Source organism: Vidua chalybeata, chromosome 12 (assembly GCF_026979565.1).
Source record: "Vidua chalybeata isolate OUT-0048 chromosome 12, bVidCha1 merged haplotype, whole genome shotgun sequence".
In the NCBI taxonomy this organism is placed as follows: Eukaryota; Metazoa; Chordata; class Aves; order Passeriformes; family Viduidae; genus Vidua; species Vidua chalybeata.
In genome coordinates this window covers 7,030,101-7,052,224 of record NC_071541.1, presented here as the reverse complement: position 1 = coordinate 7,052,224, position 22,124 = coordinate 7,030,101, and the positions used below count along the sequence as shown (strand labels likewise).

The window sequence follows — 22,124 nt, the reverse complement described above, 5'->3', positions numbered from 1 at the left end:
ACTTACCCAGTTTTAATTACGGGTGTGAAGTAGAGGAGTGTACAGTAGAAACAAATCCTCCAAAAACATGCATGCCTCTGGTACTAATTTTAGTGGTGGAAGGAGTAGTGTTTTAAAAAGAGCATAATCCAAGGAAATGTCTTTGTATTCCTCAGTTGTCATTAACAATTAATGGGTAGGTGACGTGAGCTGTCAACTTCTTGAAATTTGGAGCCACAGAGGAGCTAGTTGTTGTCTAGTATTGTGAATGCATAGACATGGGAACATTAGTATTTAGTATCTGTGGTTTAGGATTTAGTATTAATTTCTAAGCTTGGTAATGGGAGCAGTAACCTCCAGGTTTCTGCAAGTTTCTTTAAATAAAGAAAAAAAAAAACCAACCCTAACAAAACCCAGTCTGCTGAAATAGTACTCCCATCTTCTGTTTAAATCTTCTTAATGAAGAAAAGTAGTATTATAACACACTGATGCTAAATATACAAAGGTGTTTGTACAAGCCAGCTGCCTCTCTTCTTGGCAAACTTATTTTAGTGAAAAAGTAATTTGCTTGGTTTTAAAAATGAATTTGTGTGTAATTTGATAAGTGAGGGAAGACCAAAAATTTTAGCTTTTATTATGGTAACTTAAAATAAGAGCAAAAGCCACAAACTGGTTTTTCCTATTCCTTTTGTCAGCAGATATGCTGCAATTTTTATAAGTGATTACTTAGGAAATGGTCCAGAAATTAATAATTTGGTAAAAATTAGATTTTCCTGTCCGTGTGCTGGCTTTGGGTGGAAATCAGACCTTGACAGTCAGACCTCAAAGCACGGAGACTTAGGATGTGGAGATGTGTCTGGAAGTTCAGGCCAGCAATAGTGGAGTGAATTTTTGCTGCTGGAAAAGCACAGCAGGAGTATCTGCCAGGGTGGCAGGGGTTGTGCCCCTCAGGGCACCGGTACCCCAGGGAGCTGCAGCTCTGGGGGTGGTGGGTGCCCCCCGGCTGGGCCATGTCACCCCAGGTGGGGTGGCTGGTGACAGGCTGGAGAAATTGTCCTGGAGCCGCTGGCATGGCCTGGCAGCTCTCCGTGGGAATCGCAGGAGCATCCACGGAGCCTGGCGCCGTGGCTGTGTCTAAGCAGTGCCGGTGCCACCCCCAGAGTGGCTGGCAGCAGCTTTGCGGGTGAAGCCGGGGCTGGGCAGAGGTCTGGGGGCACTGGTGGCCGCGGGGTGCCCGAGGCCAGCCCGGGGTGCCCGAGGCCAGCCGGGACGTGGCCGGCGGCACTGCCTGCGGGGCCGTGGGCCTCGGCGAGCTCTGTGGAAAATCCCACAGCGAGGGATTAAACACTGCAGGCGGCCCCGTGAGCCCTTCTGAAATGTCACCGGAGCCGTCTGGCACGGCTCCAAAAGCAGGCGGGCAGCGAGCGGGCCACGGGCAGGGACAAACCCCGGAGCTCTGATCCTCAGAGCTGCAGGCCCGGCAGAGGCGCTGCCCGACAGGGCCAGACGCTGCTTTGAGTGGATTCCCTGCGGAAACCGGAAAATCCCCAAAAGCCACAGCTCAGATGGGAGACTGGCAAGAGGGAAAAAAAAAAAAAATAGCAATCAAACGATAGACAGCGGATTGCAGTCTTGTCAGCCTCTTAGATAAATTGGCAGCTGTTAATCAAAATGTTAATTAAAGAAACTAGTAAGAGTGTGTTCATTTTAGCTTGTTTTTCTGAGCGTGCTCGCCCGTGTGATTTATAAATCAGAGGGCAAACACGTCGTGTTCCACTCTGCGGATGGCTGGCTGTGGGCAGGAGGGTCTGTGCTGTTTGTCTGGGCTCCGGGGGAAATGGGAAATGCAGGCACAGCCTGCATGTGTCAAGTGCAGTCATGTTTTTCATTTAAAAGGTTAAACTGCACAAACATTTTAGTTAGCACATCCTAATTACAGCATTGCTCCATTCTTTCAAAAGGAAGTGTGAAAAGGCTGGTAATATTTAATTTGAAAGACACTATTGTGCAGGCACAGTAGGTCTGTGCCCTCATTTGACTGTATTAGTGATTTCCCTAGGATTTTGCTGCAGTAATTTTTTAATTAGTGTAAAGTTAATGTGGTCAGTGTTTTTAAACATGAAAACAGTTGCTTCATGCCAGTTTTGGTTGTTCAGTGATAATGAAATAAGCAGCAATGATCTTTTTTTTTTTATCCTTCAAAACTTACTAATGCCTAAAAATGTTAGATTGGGGTAAAGTAAGGTAAGGATTTTACTTAAAAGAAGAAACCATGTTATTTGCTTTCCACTGATGTTGCAAATTGCATGTTTACATTTCAAGGGATTTCAAATTTTGGAAATTTGAAAATTGCAATACCACTGTTTTGCTTCCTATTGTCCTTTTCCATTGTGAAAGAGTTAAACATTTTGTGCTTAAAACCTCAGAACAGAAAGAGGGGTGCTAGCTGTATAGTCAGAACCCGATGCTGCTCTCATTTCTTGATGAGTTTTTCCTGCAGGTGGGCACTGCCCCTCAGTGTGGAGTGCCCTCTTTGCCAAAGGGAAGCACGTGGGTTGTCACATCTGTAGGTGTGCAGGTACAGAGACAGGTGAGGCACGGGTGTGACATCAGAGAGAGCCCCGGGAGCTCCCTCCTCACTTCCATCAGCAGAGAGGGACTTCGTAATTGGCCGGTTCAAATAGCCATGTACATGTTTATATTTTAGTTTTTAATCTTACAAAGCTCTTGTATCATGGCAGTGGATGTCACTAGTTAGTACATAAGAAAAATATTTGTGCTCAGTGTGTTTTTATCCTCTACTTTCTTAATGACAAATTCAAAGAATGTGATTTCCTTAGCTGACATCACTATTTTTGAGTACACCCTGTGATATTTCCTCCTATTTCCATGCTCAAAACAAAGTCAATTCTCTCTTGTTGATCTCTTTTGTGTGGAGAACTTTCCATCTCAAGGCCTTTCTTTTATACCCATCTTCAGAACTTTGAGTTAGCTGTAGCCCCCTTTGTATTTTGGTTCACTAACAGCTTTTAAGCAAGTTTTCATTGTCAGCACCTTTTCTTTTGTAGCAGAACTGAGTCTGACAGTCAACATACAACATTTAAAGTTTGCTAGGTGTAAAGAAATAGCTACAGGGGAAAACATTTAATTCCCAATCTGGTGTGAATAGAAGCATTAGGAAGATGAAAGCCAGGCAGGCATTTGGATAGGTGAGATCATCTGAAGTCATGACACAATATTATATTACGTGATAAGGTCCTCTCAGGAACTTTGTTGATGCTGAAGAGGAAGAACATGGTGTTAGAGATGTCAGTCTAATTTCTGAGTAGAGAGTGGGCAGAGAGAGAGAAAAGCAGAAATTAGGTGGTGGTTCTTCCCTTTTTTATTTGCATCTTTCAGTACACCATTCTTTATTAATCTTTTGTTTAGTAAGTTTTTAGTAAAGTTTTTAGTAAACTTTGCAATAATGTTGAGGTATTTTGAATTTGCTTTATACTTTTTTTGAAAAGTTGAAGCTTTTCTTTATTGTCATTAAGGGCAAACATAAACAGCTGGAAAATGGTTGTCTTGTATTTTTGTGAAAGCTGACCCAGAGTGTCAAAGCTGACTCCCAGTGCATCTTGAGGCACTGCTGATCTTTGCTGCTTACCTCTGTTTGATGCTCTTGTTTGTCATCGCTGTGGCTTTTCCGAAGCTTATTTTAAATAAGATTTTTTTTTTTTTAATAGTGGAAGAATGACTTACTCAGTAGCTGCCTTTTAATCAGACAGTGCAGGTATCAATGCAGTTGTCATGTCATCAACAAGCTACACAGAGATTAGTGTTCATAGTGTGGATGTTATAATCTCTCCATGGCCCCATTAGCCTCTAAGACACTCTACTGTCCTTCCATAATAACTTTGCCATATTTGTATTTCAGTGCCTAACAGATTTACAGGACAGTTAATGACCACATTTCATTGGGGAACTGTACCAGAAGTTTGGCCTTGGATGTTAAAGCCCTTGCATTTGGGTTTACCTGAGCAAGGAGGAGGATGGGTGAGCATCCTTCTCTGGGTGATGAGGGGAGACTTTCCAACAGTTCATCTCCCTGGCTCCTTCTTTGCTTGTGGTTCTGCTTCATGAATAATTTAGTGTCCTGCTTCTATCAGTTTTCCCACACTGTTCTCAAGAGTTTTACTGCTCTGAGGGGGTTCTGAGTAGCTCAAGCAAACCGGATGGGAGTGTCCTTAATTCCAGTTTGCCACTACACAACACAGAAAACTCCAGATTGTCTGCAGGCTTGGGATGGCACTATGCTTGATACTTCAAAGGCTATTTTATATCTCTTAGGGGAAACCCCATGTATTGTACAGAGGAATTTTAAATCCAGTGGAAATTGATTACAGAACTACTGTGCTGACTACAAGGGGTTTTGAAAGGATTAGTAACAAATAAGGAAAAATTAAAAAACTGGTTGTGGAGGAGCAGCAGTTGGGAAAGGAAGATACTTGAAAGTTATTTATTTAAATACATTAATTTATTGTCATAGTCTTAATAACTGTGTTTGCAATCTGCTCCTCACTCTCTTTCCTGTGGTGGCAATCTTAGCTGTCAGGGGAGGTGTGCTGGGTTTGGGGCCATTTTGCAGCAGGTACCACAGAGGAGATGGCATTCCTGGCCAGGTAGTGTGTGTTACTAGAGAATTAAAACCCATCCTGGCTATGCTGTAGTTATACCAGAAAAACAATAATTTATCCTAAATTAGTTACATAATTAACTCCTCTTTGAAATATTTCAAAGTACTGAAGTTGGCATTCAGTATCTTACTAGTGAAGATGATCACTTTCCATTTCTCCCTCTCTTTTCTTTAATGTCAGCAACAAAACTGACCCTGCTTATGCATAATTTAACACACCTTTATTGAACATATTTTGCACAGTGATCACTTGTGAGTGGATTTTAGTTCTCCAAAATAAATGTCTAGGAAAACTGTAAACTTACTGTGCTGAATATTTCTCAAGTGAGGAAGTGGGAGACATAAGGTTGCCTCAGTATTGGTTGGTCATTATCTGTTGAAAAGATATTATATATGGCTGTTTCTTAGTGCCACAAGCATATGTGACTGTCAGTTGATTTCTTCTTGTGGTTTTACTAACACTGATAAACTAATAACATCAGCTGCCAGATGCAAACCAAGGGTTTTTAATGAAACAGTAAGACAAAGCATTTCAGGACATGATGGATAGTACTGGTGCCCATCAGGCCTCGTTGGTCTGTCATACAGGTTGCTTGGGATCCATTAATATTCTGTTTTGTAACCTTCTTGCTGAAGTGGAGATGGCTTTGTTCAGCTGCTCTCTGTTCAGCTAAATGTGTAAGATCAAACACCACACAGTTGGAGTGACCTCATCCTGACTTAGAGTGTGCACAGAATTGATGGCATGATTAAAAGGACATCAGTGGAAGATTAAGGCAGAATCCTTGGTATCTAGGTCCCGTGATTAGAGTAGGATAATGAAGCAGCAATAAGTGAGCGAGCAGCAGATCAAGCTCCTGCACAGACTAAGCAGCTGCACACTGCCAGGGTGGCAGCAAAGGAGGAGTAATTTGCCTGCTGTGCCTGTGATTGTTTTAGTTCCCAGTTTCTCCTGCAAAATCCTCATGTACCTAATTTTCTTTTCTTTGTCGTCATGAGATCAGAGTGCTGGTAGACTAGAGCTGCAAAAGGGATTTTAGTTGCTTGCTAAGTAAAATCTGGAGCTATGTTGAGGTGCCCTTCCACAGCAGTGTCTGTGCTCTGATGTCATGTCATGGATCTGAGCTTCCTGGAGAAATGAGAAGAGCAAGGCAATTAGCTCTCCATTATTCTAGGAATGAAATACTCTCACTGACAGGAAATAAGTTTATCTTCAGGTAGAAGATGTTTGTTTTAATATGCCTGTCTAAATTTCTCAGATGACAAGACACACAGTAGCTCAGTATGATCGAGAAAAGGACAAATTTGTTTTAAGTTTCACAATTATTGTGCTTATACTTTGTAATACAGATATGAAATAACAATTGCTTAAGCATAAAGGGGTTTTTATGTTTTGTTTCAATATACACATCTAATCTATAGTTTGAGGAGTACTCTTACATTTACTCTACACAATACTCTTAACCTGTGTTAACTCTTTTTCTGAATGTTCACTGAAGTTCCAACATGTCTAGCTGAACCAAACTTGTGTGTGTGCTCCTGGGTGTGCTTTGTTTTTGCTGCAGTTGCACCAGCACTGACACGGGGCACTTTGACTTTTTGCCCAGTACTTATGTAAGGAGTCAGTATTAAAAAAATGGGTTTATGAAACATGATCTGTACATCTTGTATGTGCTGTCCAAAGCTATTAATTGGTGCCCAGAGAGAATGAACAACACAAAATACTTGCTAGCTTTTGGGAAACAAGCATAAACCTGGGAGGAATGTCTTGAAAATTTTTAAGATTATTGTTTCTCTTAATTTTTTCTTAATTTTTTTTTTTTTTTTGTAAGCATGCAGCAAAGAAAGTGGCATTTTATGAAAAAAATCAAATGGTTTTTTTCTATAAAAGGGTACTGTCTTTTCATATAGCAATAAGTTATGAATCACAGTAAGTCCAACTGTTCACTCATTGAGAGAAGAATAAGCAGTAGTAGCCAAACACGATGAGAAGCTTTCTTTTTTTTTCCATCTTTTTTTTCCTGCCCTTTCCAGGTTACTTTTTTGCATTTTGTCAGAGATTGCTGCATGTTTAGTAGGAAATAAACAATGGAAAAAAGGATTTTTAAACCCAAGAAAATTGGCAGCCAGACTAAGGGCCAGGTAAAACTTTATTTTTAAGCTCTGGAAGAGATCTATATTATCAATATCTATTTTTATCAGGAAGTCCTATGTCCTTTGGCCTGATGCATATATAATACTTGCTCAGCTGTAGCACAGAGATGCTGTGTTTTCCCAGCTTGATAGTTGACAGTTATCCTGGTCCTGGAGCGAGACATCTTTTGCTGGGGTGCCATCTCTCTTTTCACAGCTTTCTTACTGTGTCCAGCCCCTCTCCATAGTGTCACAAACCTGTTGTATAAATGCAAAGGTGTTTAAGGAGGAGTCTGATTGGTTAAGCTTAGTGTTGAATACAGCTGTCATTTTAGATCAGATTCTTTCCAGTGCTGTGGCATCAATGAAGACTTTCTGGTTCTTTGTCCAAAGCCAAAACTTACATTTTTCTGATATTTAAAAAGCAAAACAAACCAACCAAAAAAAAATCATCATTAAAACCCAAGCAACAACAACAATAAAACCCTCCTTCCCCTAAATTTTAGAGTTTAGAATCATCATACACAGGTGCATAAATGGAAATACCACTTTTATATGCTATATAAGCAATCATGACAAAAAATTGTTTTCCTCTCAAGAGTTATGTGAGGGGAAGGGATGTGATTGCCAGCCTCTAAAATTTGAAAACTGAACACCTGGAGATAGTTATATTTTTAAATGTTTTCAGACTGAGAGAGAATTAATGACAAATGGGAACTATGTTAAATTGGCAGAAGATTAGTAGAATTTATTATTGTAATATGCTTAGCATAAAAAGCATGGTGGTCTTGATTATTCAGTGACAGTTTGTGTAGTCATTTTTCCAGTAAAAACTGTGGCAGTCTCTCTGTAACTATATTAATTAGATCAAATATGCAATTCTTAACACGTCTGGTTTCAAAAATAATATTAGCTTTCTCTATTAAGATGAGACTTCAGTGCTCTTCACATGGTTTGCAAAACAGTTCTTAAGTAGATTTCATTTAAAACTATCAATATTATAAAAAGACTGAAACATTAAATATCAACAAATTGCAGCCCTACCTCAACTTGTGTGTATGTCAACAAAAAAAAACAGGTCTAGGCAGGTTATGAAAAATGAGCTGAAAATTCTTCTTGTTTTGTTGATAGACAACATAAGTCGTGGGTCATGGTTATGCACAGAAGTGGTAAGTGAAGATTTCACAGCCCTGCACTGTTACAATATCTCTTTCAGAAATTGTCCCAGAATTCTGGAAAAAGTTAATTTGATAGGTTTTTTTCTGGGGGTGTGTGTCTGTATATGGAAATCCTCTCTGACAGGTAGACTGTAAACTTGTGTGTGATCAGCCATTAGCCTTAGTTCTTTTAGGTAATTTTTTTTTTTGGTTATCACCAATTTAAAACACTTCTCCGTTAAACTCACTTGGTTGAGCCTGGTGCTGTTGAACATTTGTACAAAGAGCAGTAGCATCTCAGTTTGCAGTTGCCAGAAGATAAAATATTCCTATCATCCAGATAGATAGCTGAGGTTACTATTTTGTCTTAGTTTCTTCCTAATGATGTAATGCAAGGAGATTGTCAGTTTTATTCTAGTCCCTTCTGCTTTTCATCTGCTAGTTTTTTTTCAAGAAAGTAATACTCTCACTTCCTTCAGAAAGAAAACGTCATCATAACAAACTCCCAAGGATTGCATTAGTCATCGGCTGCCTTCTTGGAGATTATCTGTAACTGTCATAAGCACTTGGATTTTGCATTTTCTAAATATACAGAATGTGCAAGAGTATTGAGTAATGTTTCTCATTATCTCACAGGGTGTAGCATCACTGAACTCTAATGGCCCTCAAATAGTAACTTAACAGAGCTACTCAGGGATGCTTGCCATTGCTATAAAAAGCCATTTGGCAATAAGCACTGCGTCATACTAGAAGCACAGGCATTTACTAGAGCATAAATATGCTAAAATATTTCATTTACAGACTCTATAGTGGCAGCTGGTTCTAGAAAATGAAATGGATGATTTTCATAAGTAATTATTTTAAATAGTAAAATTTAAAAGCAGTTGTTCCTTGAGATGGCTGATAAGTTACTGAATTTGTGTGGTATTTTTTGTCGGGCATTTCACACTTGACTTCTCCACTTCTTGGTAATTACCCATTCAGAAGTGATAAGTATTTTGGAAAATTTTGCAGAGGGTTTGTTAGGTAGTTTGCACCCATTTTTGCAGTTAAACAGAGAAACACCCAGGATCTGGTTCAGTTTCTTTCTTAATCCAAGCTCTCTATTCATTCATTACTTTCATTTTTCTAAGCTAATGAACACATTTCAAGTGCTACTTCCAAATAGGTCATAGAAGCAGAACACAGATGTACTAATTTACATTTCCCAGAGCGTTACAGGCTTCTGCACAGGTTGCACTGGACTTGGCTGTCACTCTTGGCTGTGTTTGTAGCTTCATGAGCAGCCTGCTGCTTCCACAGTTCACTCAAGTCAAAATCTGTAAGGTGATCCTGAGATTGATCATGGTGGATTTGGGTACCTCTAACAGTACTTGGCTGCAGAAGAGGTGTTACCACTGCCTTTGCACTCCCCTGACAGACCTCTTTCTTGTGTCTCTGAGATCTGTGGTTTTCACTTACTTGATTGCCAGAAGTGTCTCTTAAGTAGGTGTTGATTACACAGATCCTCGAGGAATCACAGTGTCCATGTGTCAGTGAGCACACATTCTGTGTCTGTGTAGGCAGAGCTGGAAGCTGCCAGGTGTTTTGAGAATTCATGGTTCTAAAGAACTACCTTTACAATAGATACTGTTTTACCTGAAATGGTGCTAGCAACATAGACGTTTTCATGGTTTTTGTTAATTAAAAAACATATTCAGTGATGGAATCTGACCTCTCTTAATTCCGATATTCAGGTTTTTGTAGAAGAATATCTGTTGATGCTTTTGATGCTGCTGATAAATAGAAACAAGAGGAGAAAAACCCAAACAAAAAACAACAATGCTTAAAAAACCCAGTGTAGTCAATAGTTGAGCTATTCTCAGAGGTGTTCCATACTGGGGGTCTGATAGATCATACCAGAAGTTTGTCATGAAATAAAAGTGAAAATTATGGATTCTATATAATTTTGACAATTAGGAGACATACAGATAATCCTTATCCCTTAAGGGAATATGGTATTTAAGCTTGCCTGGCCTGAGGACAGGGGTCCCTTGGCTTTGTGTGTCTGAGGTCCAGAGCTGGTTGTTTGAGATGGAGGGAGAGCTAAGCCTTAGTGGCTGAGATGTGCAGCTCCCAAAGCTCAAAGAGATTCCGGGAACCCTCTGGAGACCAGCACTGAGTGGAACCTCATGGATTACAGAGAGGCTTGAATCCTCTATGCTCTGTGTGTGGCAGGGAACCTCCCAAGCCAATAAAGGAAAAATATTAATGGAGCAAAGTATTTACAAATTCTTGCTACATGGGAGCTTAAAACACTTTTTCACTCTTTCAGAAAGAAGACACAGCTCCTCCAGCAAGCCGCCTTTGACTCCTCCCTCCTCTTCAGTATTTTCCCTCATTTCATCTTTCCCTTCAAAAAACAAAGGTAGCAGTGGAAGTGGGAGCAGTCGTTCATCCAGTGGAGGTACTAGTGCATCATCATCAAATTCCAAGTTGTTGAAATCACCCAAAGACAAGCTGCAGATCAGCGGAAACAACAGGTTAATGCATTCGGTACAGCACAGCAAAGTTCCCCATGACAAAATGTGAGTGTGCCTTTTGAAAGAGAATTAAATGTCATCACTTGCCTAGACACTGCTATGTCAAGAAAGTTTCCTTTTGTTTCAGAGCTTTTTTGGTTTAGAAGATAATAATTTTAAACTCCTCCAGATCTTTTCCCACTGCCTAGTCAAAGATCATAGTTAATGCTCATATCTGTATTGAGGAAGAACTCTTGCAAAGCTGCATCTTAAATCACCATGAATAAAGGTCATTTTACTAGAGGCTGCTAATTCTTTGATGTAATCTGCATACTTTGATTATAAGGGAGTTTTAGCTCTGATTCAGGTGGTTTTTGACCTGCACATGTGAGATAACAGCAGTGCTGGTAAAATTTACTGCTACAGAATGGTGCATTTCTCTCTGGACAAAATGGGTCCATTGCAGTTGCTTTGGACAGTTTGCAGTGATGCTCTCTGTCCATGAATGCAAATAATGGTTTCTGAACTCTGTGGACACTCTGAAGTGTCAGGGGAAAAAAGGACAGAAGAGATTATGGGTATCATAAGAAATGTGAAAATTAGAAAGATAGTAGGAGGAAAGTTTGCATTTATACTGGGAATAGACCAGAGTATTGTTAAATAATAACATATTTTAGCTTTTTTTTTCCCTCTCTTTGTTTTTCATAAATAACAGTATGACTCCATCTGTCAAAGTGGAAAAGATTCATCCAAAGATAGATGGTGCCCAACTGAAAGCTGCTGTTGGTCCAACTTGTTCTACTACTGTGAGTTCCTCAATAAAGACTGGCCTTAATTGTCCCTCAATACCAAAGCCACCCTTGCCTTCCCCTGGACAGATACTGAATGGTAAAGGTCTTCTCTCTGTGCCTCCATTTTTGGAAAAGAAACCTGAAGAAAATACGAATAATAGGAAATTTTTACATAAAAGATTGTCAGGTAATTTTTAAAAATTATTAACTATATTCCTTTTAGTAGAAATATATATACGGAAATAAGTTCCAGAAGTAAATTAAAACTCCTGTAATATTGTGAATTGTAGTAAGAGTTTTTAAATATTATAAATCTGTAATTTGACAGTTTAAGGATGCAAACACCTTGAAATTTGCTTTTCCTTTCAGAAACCTGTATAGATCTCAAATGCCTGACAGTTCTGACAGTTTTAAAATTACACTCCTTTACTATATCTAAAAATTTTAGTTTCCTTCTTTCTATATGGAAGGTCCAAATGTACACAGAAAACAGAAAAACTAGCACCTGATAAACTCAAAAATGGTATCCCAGTCTGTTCTTTACACTTTTTAACACAAATATTTTAAGTGTTAGTAGAATGGTAGAAAATTCTTGACACCAAAGCCAACAAGCAAAAACCCACCATTTGTTTGTCACAATCCATAATGGTGTTCTCTACTCCTAGCAGGGAGCATCAAATCCTCCTTTGAGGTCACTTACAGGTGTTTGTGGACTTGAGATCTGTATTTCAGCACACCATAAGCTTGCTGAGAGTGTAGAAAAATTCATTTGTACAACTTTATTGTGCATTTTTATTTGTACATTTGCCTGTGTCATATTTGAAAAGTTTCTAATATGATTAACTTTTATGATGAAACTAGATGTAAGTATTTCAAAATGTCTTTTGATAACTTTTCAATACCATGTCTTTGACAGAGAGAGAATTTGATCCTGATATATACTGTGGTGTCATTGATGTGGAAACCAGGAAACCTTGTACTAGGTCTTTAACATGCAAGGTAGGATATCTGAATCAGGATAAGATTATCTGAAGTTTCTATTCAAATTCTTGAGGAACATGATAGGAAATGGAGAACTGCAAATTTTTTTTTGTTGGTAATTACCAGTGTAAGTGGTACCGCTCAAAACATGTTGCTCAGAACCAAGAAGAAATTGTTTTTGAAGTTCAGTTAATTATTTATTCAGAAAGCATTTCTCAAAGTAACCTGGAGGATTTATATTTTTGTATAAACCCTTTAAACATGGATGTTGACATGGAACAAACCGTGTCACTCCACATGTAGATAGCAGGGGGCAAGCGTGTTCCTCTTTTTGGGGGATAACCTTCTGGTTGTAGATCATGAAGTTTGAAATTCCTCATAAGCATTGAAAATATTGCTTATACAGGATTTAAATAATTCAAGCACTTCCCTTCTCACACTCTTTCCTCTCCCCCCAGCAGAGTCTGCAGCAGGTTCTTGGTAGGAATTTGTGTAAATGCTAATGCTGCTGGATGTACTGCTACAGCCAGCTCCTGAAAGAGCCATGGAGCACACCTAGAGGTCAAACTCTAAATTAAACAATCATAAAACTTTCAGTCAGACAAAATGTATCCTCTGGCTCCAAAACCCTGGAGCACAGAGGGCTGTCACTTGCTCCCAAGCAACCAAGAATCCAGATCCCCTGCACTTGTGTAATGTTTTGCTGCTTTCCTGTAAAGCAGCTCTACCCTCAGTTTGGGAAACGTCTGGTAAATAAACCACCTACAGAACAAAGGTACATGAAGCTGGCACTAATGACCCAGAGGAACTGAACTTGAACACATTGCCCTTTTGGAATTACAGAGGGGAGGAAATTGTTTTGCTAATAGAGGAGGGAAAACTGCAAGATTTTACAAGAGAAATAGGCAAATCAAAAGTGAAAGAGTAAAAACATTCCTCAGCAATTCTTTAGAATATACTGTTCATAAAATAATTTTTGGAATTGCTATTTGTATCTGAATTGTGTGACAAAAAATTTTACCTACTAAAAAGAACCAAATCAAACCCTTTGTGCCATACTAAAAAGGTATTGTGTGTGACTAACAATTCAGAAAAAAAGCTTCCATTTACTTCACCTTACTTGGAATGGGTGCCATTTATACACATACACATCTTACTGTCTGTAGTGTTCAGGACACTCAAAGAACTTTGAGTCCTGACTGACTCTGGATTCTGGACTGCTGGATGTTTTAAATTCCTCAATATCTATTTGATTACACTAGTTTTCAAGGAATATATTAGTTTATGGAAGGCAGCACAGTACTTTTATAAATATTTTTCAGGTCTCCCATTAGAAGTCTGATTTTGAGCATTATTTTGTTGAATATTTTTTGAAGTGAAAGTAAATATTTTCTCTTTTTGTTTTTGTAGGAGTTGGCAATTGAAATATCGATGTAAAAAAGTTTTTGGTTCTAGTCTTAACCTTATTAAAATTTGGTAGTTTGGTTTTTTAAAAAAAAAGTTTGAAAGAATCCTTTTATCAGATTTCAGGTTTTGTTACTCTGTATCAGACAAGGATATAATCATCCACCAAGCAATTTTAAAGTTTGTTTTCCAAGTTGTATTTCCATTTGTTTACTGAACCAGGACTCTGATGATTTTCTCTGTTTTGGAGCTCTTGACACATGTTTTGGGTGTTTGACTTCCACAAATGTCATAGCCTGGGATTAATGATTTATTCCTGGTTCTGCAGACACATTCCTTAACCCAGCGGAGGGCTGTACAGGGTCGAAGAAAACGATTTGATGTGTTATTAGCTGAGCACAAAAGCAAAACCAGGGAAAAGGAACTTCTTCGACATTCGGATCATCATCAGCAGATGCCCCCTCTCAGGGAACCACATCCCTCACCTACTAAAACTTCCCAGGAGCTGCACCAAAATTCTCATGGAGTTACTCTTACAGAATCAAAGCCTTTATTACCTAATAAACCCAAACCTCACCCCCCCAGTCTTCCAAGGTAAGGAATACTGCAGATGCAGTGGTATGAAATGAACACTGGGAGCTTGATGAGGTGGATTTTGAGGGAGTGATACAGATCTGTTGGACGGGGCAGTGTGTTTGCCTGGTGCCTGTCTGCAATTAGCAATTACCTGCTGAGGGTAACTCCTGGCGAGGAGGGAGTAGTAGATCTACTGTTTGAAGCAGTAAAAGCTGACTTGCAATCAATGGAAGTGGTTGAGCAACAACTGGGCAACGCTGCTTTTCCAGGGGTACCACCATACTGTCCTTGCCCTTGGCAGGTTACAAGACTGTGGACAACACCAGGGATCTGTTAATGTAGATTTCTTTCTCTCAGTAATAATAAGCACTTAAAGGGTGGAATTTTTACCTGGACTGGGTTCAATAACACCTGGTTACCTCTTGCCTTGCCCAGGCCTCCAGGCTGTCCAGCCCAGCACAGTGGAAATGCCCCCAGTGAGTCTCCTTCTGTCCACGAGTCCCCACACCCTCCCTTGCCTGCAGCTGAGCCAGCATCTCGGTTATCCAGTGATGAGGGAGAATGTGATGAAAAAGAAGAGCCTGTTGAAAAACTGGATTGTCATTATTCAGGTCATCATCCTCAACCAGCCGCTGTACGTTTGCAAAGTTAACCTCAGTCTCTCTCTGGATCTAATTGTGTAAACAAGTTACTTTGGGGTTTTAGGGGTGGTTTTCTGTAGGGTGTGTGATACTTTTTTTCCCTTTTTTTTTTCCCCCTCCCTATATTTTGAGAAAATAGTTTTGTGGCCTAGTAGGCAGTGAAGGTTTTAGCTAGTTGCAAAATAAACATGCTAAAAAAATGTGTTCATAGCTCACTTCCCCAGTCCAAAAGAAACCAAAATGCCGGAATACTAAAGATGAAATTGCTAACTGCTCTAAAGGGCTGTGGTTTTGGAATAAGTAAACAGTGTCTTTTTGATGCAATTTTCTTATTGGACTCCCCCTTCCACACCCACATACATTTTTTACTCAAGTTACCAACATCACATTAAAGGTAGCAGTAAGATATTTTAATATCTAAATTTTGACAAAAGTTAGTATAGCTAAAAGCAAATTTATTGCCCAGCCTGGATGTCAAATTATATCCTTTTTTTTTTAAACAGATTTCTAGCTGATAGCTGGTAGATCCTCAGAAGCAGATGTTACATAAATATGTGTCTGTACAGGTGTATAATGTTTATACATAAACAGATACACTGCTAACCTTCTCTGTTTAGTCCGGGGAGTTCAAATTTGACTTCTTCTATTAAGTATGGGAGTATCAGAAAACAAGAAAATTATCTCAATATACCACGGCCAAAAATTAAAAATAGTTGTTGGGCCATAGACATAAAAATTAATATTTTTTTTTATCTTCTTCTTAAACATCTAAAAGCATATTTATCATAAACAAATTGTTATGCAGAGAGTTGTCATTGAAAGTAGAAAACAACAATAAAAATCATGTCTTTTCAGTTTTGCACATTTGGTAGTCAGCAAATTGGAAGAGGTTATTACGTGTTTGACAAGCGGTGGAACCATATTCGATGTGCACTTGACTTCATGTTGGAGAAGCATCTTAATTCACAGATGTGGAAGTGAGTAGAAGTGAAAGAGTTCTTATTATTCTTGGTGTTTGTAGAAGTACATGGAACCTTGTGATTCTAGTTAAAAACGTAATCTTGTGTTCAGACTGAAGGTTGATGGTCTGTGTTTTAAGTTTTTCACAACAATTAACTATCAGTTTAATAAAATCAGAGGCATTAATCAACCCCAGGATACAATCATTTTAAGGTAGCATTATTAGTATATAGAGGTATTAGTCTGAAGAATGGTGGCTATGTGGGGTTTTATCTTTGTTTTTTCTGTTCACCTGTAGGAAAATTCCTCCAGCATCCAGTAACACAGCATCAGTCCGTGCCCCACATCGGACAAACCTGACGCCTGCTTCTCAGCACGGTGTCAGTGCAGCAGGGTTCCTCTTACCCACCACGGTTATGTCATCGCCAGCGTTGGTCTCTCCTTCCTGTGTGTCTCTGAACAGCAAATCGGTACCATCCCACGGGACGACACTAAATGCCAATCCCGCGGCTCTGGGTGCAGTGGATCCTGTCTGCAGTATGCAATCAAGACAAGTGTCTTCTTCCCCTTCAACACCTACAGTGCTTTCCTCTGTACCTTCACCTATGGCCAGCAAACCTCAGAAAATGAAATCCAGCAAATCTTTCAAACCTAAGGAATCTTCTGCTGGCAGTGGCACCTGTAACAGCACCGGCAGCGTCAGTAGCAGCGGCGGCTCAGGAAAGAAGCGTAAAAACAGTTCCGCACTGCTCGCACCTTCTCATTCCACAGAGTCCTTTAGAAAAAACTGTGTGGTTAACTCTGGAACCTCTGGGACCTCCTATCATCCGTCAGTGACAGCTTCGTCCCACAGCGTTGGCCTCAACTGTATGACTAGCAAAGCTAACTCTGTTAGCCTCAAACATGACCAATCAGGGAGGGGTCCTCCAACTGGGAGCCCTGCAGAATCCATAAAGAGAATGAGTGTGATGATGAACAGCAGCGACTCCACGCTCTCCTTAGGGCCATTTGTTCATCAGTCTAGTGAGCTGACTGTAAATTCACACAGCAGTTTTTCACATTCACATACTTCCCTTGACAAATTAATAGGAAAGAAAAGAAAGTGCTCACCTGGTTCAAGCAGCATCAACAGCAGCAGCAGCAAATCAAACAAAGTTGCCAAATTGACATCGGTGAACAATGTTCATGCAAAACACACTGGTGCAATCCCAGGGACGCAAGGACTGATGAACAATTCTCTGTTTCATCAGGTAGGAAATCTTGTCTCAAACTAAGCCAGCATGAAATGCCTCCTCACATGCTTATAATTCATGTGTTCTCTTTAATATTAAATTGATAGCCAGTTCCAGATCCTGCTCAAGTAAAAGGTAGTTCTTCTCTTTGTCCAGTACTCATTTTGAGTGTTCTTATGGTACATTTACTCAAGACTTTTATAAATGTTCTAAATAAAAAAGCTACATTTTAGGAAAGAAACCTGAAATGGGATATTTCAAACTCCTTAGATGCTGTTGCCTGTGCATTGCTTTCGGATAAAATTCATTCCCCTTATTTTTAAACCATAATTTTAAAAGTGAACCATGCCAGCCTGCTGTGGAACGGAGCTGTGTGCCTCAGCCTGACTCCTTGTTTCTGTGTCAGGAATAAACATTCTACAAAGTGGAACATAATGATGCTGATAACAGAACTGTGATACTGTGATAAAATAAGCCTATTATCCCAAGATGTCATTGACTAACTTCTTAGTAATAATGAGATTAAATATAATAAATCATATAATAAACCTTTTTAGTTGGTAAGGCAAATAGATATACTATAAAGGAAGCAGATCTTATGAGTATGTAAGATCCCATTTTAAAAATTAGTTTGGGGTTTTGGTATTTTTTTAAACAACTCTCGCTGGAAAAGTAGTGCATTCAGGATTAAAAATCAAAAAAACTTTGTTTTCTCTGCTGCTAAAAACTGAAATCTCTGTAGCTGGTGACCCAGGAGGTCAGTAAGAACTTTTTGAGAGTGGTTTCTTAATTTTCGGTTTCAGCCACAGACGAAGATTTCACCTTTTTGTGTGTTTACTTAAGAAAAAAAGCCTTCAGATGGCTGAATTTATTTTTGAACTTACCTAATAATTACTATTTCAACTATGCAATATAAGTAAAAGAGAAATACAATTTGAGTGAACTAAGAAGGAAAGCATGCTTGAAACCATTATAACTTCGAAGAGGTTTAGTTGAGGATTTTCAAGTCTCAGAGGGGCCAACCTCGTGTTATCAAGGTTGCTTTGTGTCTGAGATTTTTCCCCCAAATATGCTCCTGTTAGCCACAAAATAAGTTTGTTTTCAGTGCCTCCACTGATGGTTCTCTCTTTTCTTGCCCCCAAGCCGAAGGCCCGTCCCTGATAGCTGAAGGCACCACGGTGAGAAACAAACTGGACAGTTTTCACTACAAGCAAAACCTCCATCTGGATTTCTGGACTCCAAGATGCCTTGAGTTTTCCCAACTTCCCATGGTCCTCAGGTGTGGAAATCTACTGGACTGTCACTTAAACAAGGAATTTCCCTGAAGCCATGTCTGTAGCAGTGAATATACTAGAAATGGACACTGGATGAAGTTCAGCCACATAATTGCTCTTATCAGTGTTAACAGTGGTCTGGACTGTTTGCTACAAATCTGTGAGATTTTCCTTACAGGAGTACATCATCTTGCCACTATTTGATATAGTTTGGCTGGGCAAACGAATGTTTTCTGGGGGGAAATAAACATTACTGTGGACTTATTTTTATACTGATGGTGTCTTTTGTAGGTGATAGCTAACCAGACAGACACCCTCAATGGAGAGGACCCCGTGACAAGGGGAAAAATGTGTGAGGCACAATGGAAAGAAGCCCTCAAGAAGGGAATATGGCTTTAGTGTTTTTATAGCAATGTTCCTTTAATGGAATATAAAAAAATAGCACAATTCAAAAAATAGTCTGTTTTGCCCAGCCTTTTGCAGGTAATTTGGGATAAGAAGCTATCAGGAGTTTAAAACAAAACAAATCCAACAAAACCAGAAAAACTTGTTTGAGGCCACTGCTTAGAAAACAAGTATAAAAATGCCGTATTTGTGTGATACAAAACCTATTTTCTATTCTTTTGAATGAGATTTTGTGGAAGAAAAGTTAATTTTGTTCCTTAATAATTCCAAAAATATCAAACAGACAAAGGCAAATAACCTATAAACTCTAGGCCCAAAGAACATATTTATTGACCTATACTGTATACCACAGGCCTTTGCTTTTTAAAAAAAAAAACAAACTGTATTGGTGAAATTAGGCTGGATTTGTCTTCCTCTTCCAGTGGATAAAATCAGCCCTTTTAAAAATGAGTTTTTAAATATTTAAATATTTTTTAACAACCACAAAAGTCAGGTTTTTTTCTGCCTTGTTTGTGTAACAAAATTGTTGATGTGTGACGCCTTCTACCACTCGCTAAGATCTGGGGGTTTTTTAGTCCAAATTCTGGAATAAATGCCAATTTGACAGCAGAGTTCACTGTGAAGCACTGGTTTGTGCTTCACAGTCATCCCAGGCTTTATGAGCATGGGGGGGCTTTGCAGTTTTGTCTAATCCAGTCAATTTTTATGAAGTATTTTGTCTTGCTTCAAAACACCTCAAAAATTAATTCCGCCAAAGGGCTCATTGTATTATGGTTCAACTAATCTGAATGCTTTTGTTAAATTTTTAAACATCAGGTAAAGGCTCAAAACTGACTAAACTTTTATTAAGGGGGCAAAGCAAAGGAAGATGAAATCCTAACGAAGAAGATTTTTATTTTCTGCCTTAAAGGGGCATCAGCTATTGCTGAGAAGAGACAATCTGAGCCTGTCCAGCTGTTCACGTAGCCCAGCCTTCTCCCCATTCTGGTGGCAAGTAGTAAGTACATCAGGGAATCCAAAGCCACTCTGAGTAGCAGTTGCTTAGTTGTTTACCTAACAGTGCTTTCAGTTTCTCCTGAACTTCCTATGAAATCATTGTTATACAGCAAAACAACAAGAAGCCTCTATGCAGACACTTTAGCTTTGAATTGATACAAAAGATCACACTGAGAAAGCAATGTACTAGAGACTCTTATTATGCAAACTTAAAAAAAAAAATAGTAGACAACTTTTCAGGAACAAAAGGATTCATATTTAATAGGATGCCCTGTTGAAAGGATTGTTAGAACTGCAATTGGTTTAGTGTAAAAGGAACCAAAGCGAAATGCCACAAAAAGAAATCCAAGTGTATTAAATCTTGCACGTTTGGAGAGAAATCCATGCTCTGATGAAGTCCCTGGGGCAGAGCTTCCACTTCAGGATAGCATCAGTCACAAGTGCAATTTGACTCTTGGTAGAAACAAAGGTAAAGGAAACAGAAATTTGGCAAGATTGGATGCTGACGAGTTTGTGATTGAACTGTCCTCTGGTTTTTAAGGTTCTGTTGATCTGAAAGCAAAATGGCAAACTTGTGCTCCATCAGTAGCATGCAGGTGTGTACAAAGTGAATTCCTGATGGCTGCTCCTCCAGAGCCAGTGGGTGCAGCCACCTGCACCAGGTGGGCTTGAGCCACTGGAGCAAAGAGTCCGAGCATAAATTCTGCCTGCCCTAGACCTGCTCTGAATATTATGTTTTAGATCTTGGTTATAAGCAGAACATTGTTCCTGAAGCTTTTATTGTCACATAGTTCTTACTGTAAATAATTAAGGAAGCTTAAAATTAATTTTCCTTGCAAAATTGAATTTGCAGTGGCTGGGTTGTTTTTAGACAGATTTTGGTATTAATTTAAGAGATACAGTTTTTATAGTCTTTCCAACTTCTCGTTATGACTCCTGCAGTTTTCTTAACCTAAAAAATTGCTGCAATGATGAACAAAGAATTATACAAGAAAAAAAACATACTTTTGTATCTTTATTTTGGAATTTCTTGTTCTATTATAAATATTGAAGTATCCCTATTTCAGAAGACATATTTTGTTAATTGATTGTACATATTTAAATATGTATTTTTGCACAGGTCTTTTTTTCTTATATCCAGTTTTGGTACAATTGAGATCATCTAGTATTTATTTATTAATTAATTAAAAAAAAAAAAGCAAATACCTTTTTATAATTTGAAGTGGTTCACTGCCAAGCCAATAGTTAACATGCCTACTTTGCAATGTAAGGGATGCCTCTGTTTTGTGAAAGCTGTGTCCCTTTTCCCTGTCTTGGGAGTGGGTGGATCCACACCAAGGATCACCGAGCCCGGGAGCCCTCGTGGTTGATGTGGCATTGCTTATCAGTTGCCTGACTCCCAGAAGATCCATTTAGTTAAGTGACACACTGCTTCTCTTTTTTTAGTGTTCGTGTGCGTGTGTGTGCGTGCGCATCCGTGTGGGTCTCATGTGGTTTAAAACTAACGGAAAAACTGAAAGTGCCTGATATAACTAGTTTTAAGCTTGGACTGTTTAGACAGCTTCTCCTTAAAAGACTTGAATGTTCAGTTGAAATTTTGGAGCTTGCTTTTTCCACCTATATATAATATATGTGTGTGTGTGTGTGTGTATACACACACATGCATATAGTTATATATCTGAAATTAATGAGATGGGTTGACAAAAGAAAGCAAATTATGCTGGTAGCTTTTGTAAAATCTTTTCATTTGAATACCTTATGTTGGAACAATCCCATTGATAACTCATATTTAGTATAATGCCAAGGGTTTGAAATATGGTTTTAACCAGCAGTTTATTTAACTGTCTCATTTTGGGAAGGGGGGAGCAATATTCATTAGTCAAATAATTTAGGAAATGTTCCAAATTGTTGGTATTCCAAAACAAAGAAAAAAAACCCCAAGTAAGTACCTCTTAAAACCATGAAAAAATATAGATGTGATTTCCAAATGACATTTCTAAGGCAGTTGTCTTCCTGTAAGAGTTCTCTTGCCAAGGAATCTCTCGTCTTTTACTCATTCTGTCCTGGAGGAGGGAATTGGGCTTAGAAAGATTCTTAAATGTTTCACTGTTCAGCAGAAAATAATCATTTTTACCTTTTGTGCGAGATATTTTATGTTTTAAAGATAATTTTGAAATGAGCACTACATAATGTCAATGTGAATGTAGGCCTTGGAAGCATCTTGCTCGGTGTTGAGCCTGGTTCTAAAAGCAATCTCCTGTGTAAAATGTGTGAATAGTTTGATAATTTGTATACATAATCAAGAGCATCTGATCAGCTGAACTCTGTGTTGGCTGCTGTATAGTACATGAACAAATGTCATGGGATAGAAAAATTACTTTGGATATTTAAAAGAAAAATAAATATATAGTCTATT

At 38.9% G+C, this 22,124-nt stretch overlaps 1 protein-coding gene across 4 annotated transcripts in view; it reads left to right on the top strand.

Annotated features, from left to right (window-relative positions):
• Positions 1 to 22,124, top strand: part of ATXN7 (ataxin 7) — an 86,854-nt gene extending 64,730 nt beyond the window's left edge. For 3 of the 4 annotated variants that reach the window (XM_053953450.1, XM_053953451.1, XM_053953449.1), the window contains 8 exons: positions 10,262 to 10,514; positions 11,164 to 11,426; positions 12,156 to 12,238; positions 13,953 to 14,218; positions 14,636 to 14,834; positions 15,697 to 15,818; positions 16,100 to 17,051; positions 18,177 to 22,124. In XM_053953450.1, the coding sequence (XP_053809425.1) occupies positions 10,262 to 10,514; positions 11,164 to 11,426; positions 12,156 to 12,238; positions 13,953 to 14,218; positions 14,636 to 14,834; positions 15,697 to 15,818; positions 16,100 to 17,051; positions 18,177 to 18,194 (2,156 nt within the window). In that variant the 3' untranslated portion in view covers positions 18,195 to 22,124. The remainder of the gene's footprint in view (positions 1 to 10,261; positions 10,515 to 11,163; positions 11,427 to 12,155; positions 12,239 to 13,952; positions 14,219 to 14,635; positions 14,835 to 15,696; positions 15,819 to 16,099; positions 17,052 to 18,176) is intronic. The other variant, XM_053953452.1, reaches the window with a different exon arrangement.